The 2500-nt window shown below is 39.3% G+C and overlaps 1 protein-coding gene across 6 annotated transcripts in view; it reads right to left on the reverse strand.

Moving 5' to 3' along the window:
- Window positions 1–2500, reverse strand: part of LOC125047997 (nephrin-like) — a 227489-nt gene that overhangs the window by 6476 nt on the left and 218513 nt on the right. For 3 of the 6 annotated variants that reach the window (XM_047646586.1, XM_047646578.1, XM_047646569.1), the window contains exons 15-16: window positions 2307–2500; window positions 573–730 (exon numbers count right to left, since the gene is read on the reverse strand). The exon at window positions 2307–2500 is cut by the window's right edge and continues 82 nt beyond it. In XM_047646586.1, the coding sequence (XP_047502542.1) occupies window positions 573–730; window positions 2307–2500 (352 nt within the window). The remainder of the gene's footprint in view (window positions 1–572; window positions 731–2306) is intronic. The other 3 variants (XM_047646603.1, XM_047646610.1, XM_047646596.1) reach the window with 1 other exon arrangement.

Raw genomic sequence — 2500 nt, forward strand, 5'->3', positions numbered from 1 at the left:
TCGAAAGCAATTTATATGTAGCTTGAATATGGAATTTCTCTACACTGAATGTAGCTAGGTTGTATAGAAATGTAAATGGATGTAGCTTGAATTTGTTGGAATGTTATTTAGGAAGATGCCAGCGGCAATCTCAATACCCGTTGAGGAGTTAGTTCTCGTGGTTCCTTTGATACTTTATGTCTGTTTGTGTGTATGTGTGTGTGTATGTAAGTGTGTGTGTGTGTGTGTAAGTGTGTGTGTGTGTGTGTGTGTGTGTGTGTGTGTGTGTGTGTGTGTGTGTGTGTGTGTGTGTGTGTGTGTGTGTGTGTGTGTGTGTGTGTGTGTGTGTGTGTGTGTGTGTATAGGTGTGTGTGTATGTATGTGTGTGTGTGTGTAAGTATGTATAGACAGAAAGAAAGATAGATAGAGATATATACATAAATAGATATATATGTGTATGCATAAAACATCGAGCAAAGTGCACATATTCTGTCCTGCCATAGCTCTCCCTTCTATATATCCCTCACTCGCTGTTAACCAAATCGATCAAAACAATCAAGTTGATTAATCATGATACCTCAAGGCATGCTTACCGTCGTAGGGGCAGGTGTGACAACAGGAGCCACAGACGAGGCCACAGGTGCTGTTGCAGCAGCAGATGGATATTTTGGACCGCCATTGGGTAGATAAAATGACGAAGTTGTCGATATGGTAGCGATGTCTCCGCATTTCTCCACACACTCGGTCGGATCTGCGTGTTCGGGGGATGACAGTGCACATGATATCTTAGCTCTCTTATGCCTTCTATTTACTGAGTCAACCACAGAGCAAGAACAGAACTAGCGTCTTGTCCAACCTTGAATATGCTTTTCGTATCTGCGTTTGCAAATCACAAGCCACATAGAGCACGTGTGGGTATCTTTGTGTGTTTATATGTATCTGGGTGTTTTGGTGTGTGTGTGTTTGTGTGTGTGTGTGTGCATCTGCGTTTGCAAATGATAAGCCACAAAGAGCACGCGTGGGTATCTTTGTGTGTTTATATGTGTGTGTATGCGTGTTTGTATGTGTGTGTGTATGTGTGTGTGTATGTGTGTCTGTATATTATAGATAAGATGTGTTTGTAATTGTATATACATACGTCCACACATACATAGCATAACATATATGATTTACACTGTTCCCACAATAGAAAAAACACACAAGTACGCTTCATATCTCACGAACATTGCAATATTAGAGAGAGAAAAAAATAATCGGATGATGTTCGCACGCGATATCCACTCAAAGGAAATGTCCTCACTACATACTTTTTCTTTTTCTCTTTCTTTATTATATATATTTTTTTTTTACCTCTTTATAGATTTATTTATTTATGTTGAGGTAAACAGACAGAAAGAAAAGAAGCAAGATAAAGACCGCAGATAAAATAATAAAATTAAGGGAAAGATGATAAAGGAAAGAGAGGCGGAAAAAAAACAATAAAGCAACAACAACAACAACAACAACAAGCTGAGAAGTGAAGATGAAGAGATACAAGGTAAAAAAAAGAAAAGAAAACAAAAAAGAAAAAAGAGAAAAGAGACACAGAAGAAAAGAAAATGAGACAAGAAAATTAAAAAATGGCAGAGAAAGAAAGGAAAAGAGAGAGTGAGAGAGAAGAAAGAAAGGTACGGAGAAGAAAAGAATGGGAGACAGAGAAGAAAAGAAATGGAGACAAATTTAAAAAAAGGAGAAAGACACAGAAGTAAAGTGATAGAAACAAAAAATAAAAGAAACAGATATTGAAATGTCTAAAAGAGAGGAGAAAGAAAACAGAGAAGGAGAAGAAAGGAATAGAGGCAGAGAACTAAAGGAAAGGGGGCATAAAAGAAAAGGAAGAAAGACGGGGAGATATAGAAAAGAAGACAAGGAAGAAAATAAAAAAAAGTATGGAAAAAGAAAACAAAGGAGACAGACAATGAAAAAAAACAAAAAACTAGAGAAGAGAGGGAAAGAATTCAGAAAAAAAGAGACAGATAAATCAAAGAAATGGAGACAGGGAAGAAAAGTAAAAGTGAGATGAAGAGAAAAGAAGACAGAGAATATAAGAAAGACAGAGAAAAAGGTAGAAGAAGGGAAGCAAAAAGGAAATGGAAAAGATACTGAGAGAAAAAAGAAAAGACGAAAAAAGGAGTATAAAGGCACAGAAAAGAAGAGAAAACAGAGAAGAACAAAGGACGAAGAAGAAGAAAAGTCCGAAGGGAGAGAAGTAAAGAAAAAAGGAGAAAGACAAATAAGAAGACACTGAAAGGAAGCGTCATCTGAGAACACCAAGGCGCTTCTCTCACCAGGAGTGTGAGAGATGATGTCTGGGTTCCTCTCGTCCGCCTGCGTGACCTCCGACGCCAGGTCCGTGGAGCCGCCGTCCTTGCTGTGGCTGGAGGGCCGTCGGTCCCTGCCCTCCGAGCTACCGTCCTCGCTGCCACCATTTCCACCAGCCCTACGACAAACCCTGAGCCAGATGAGGACAGCTGCCACCACC

The sequence above is a fragment of the Penaeus chinensis genome, chromosome 4 (assembly GCF_019202785.1).
Source record: "Penaeus chinensis breed Huanghai No. 1 chromosome 4, ASM1920278v2, whole genome shotgun sequence".
Classification (NCBI taxonomy): Eukaryota; Metazoa; Arthropoda; class Malacostraca; order Decapoda; family Penaeidae; genus Penaeus; species Penaeus chinensis.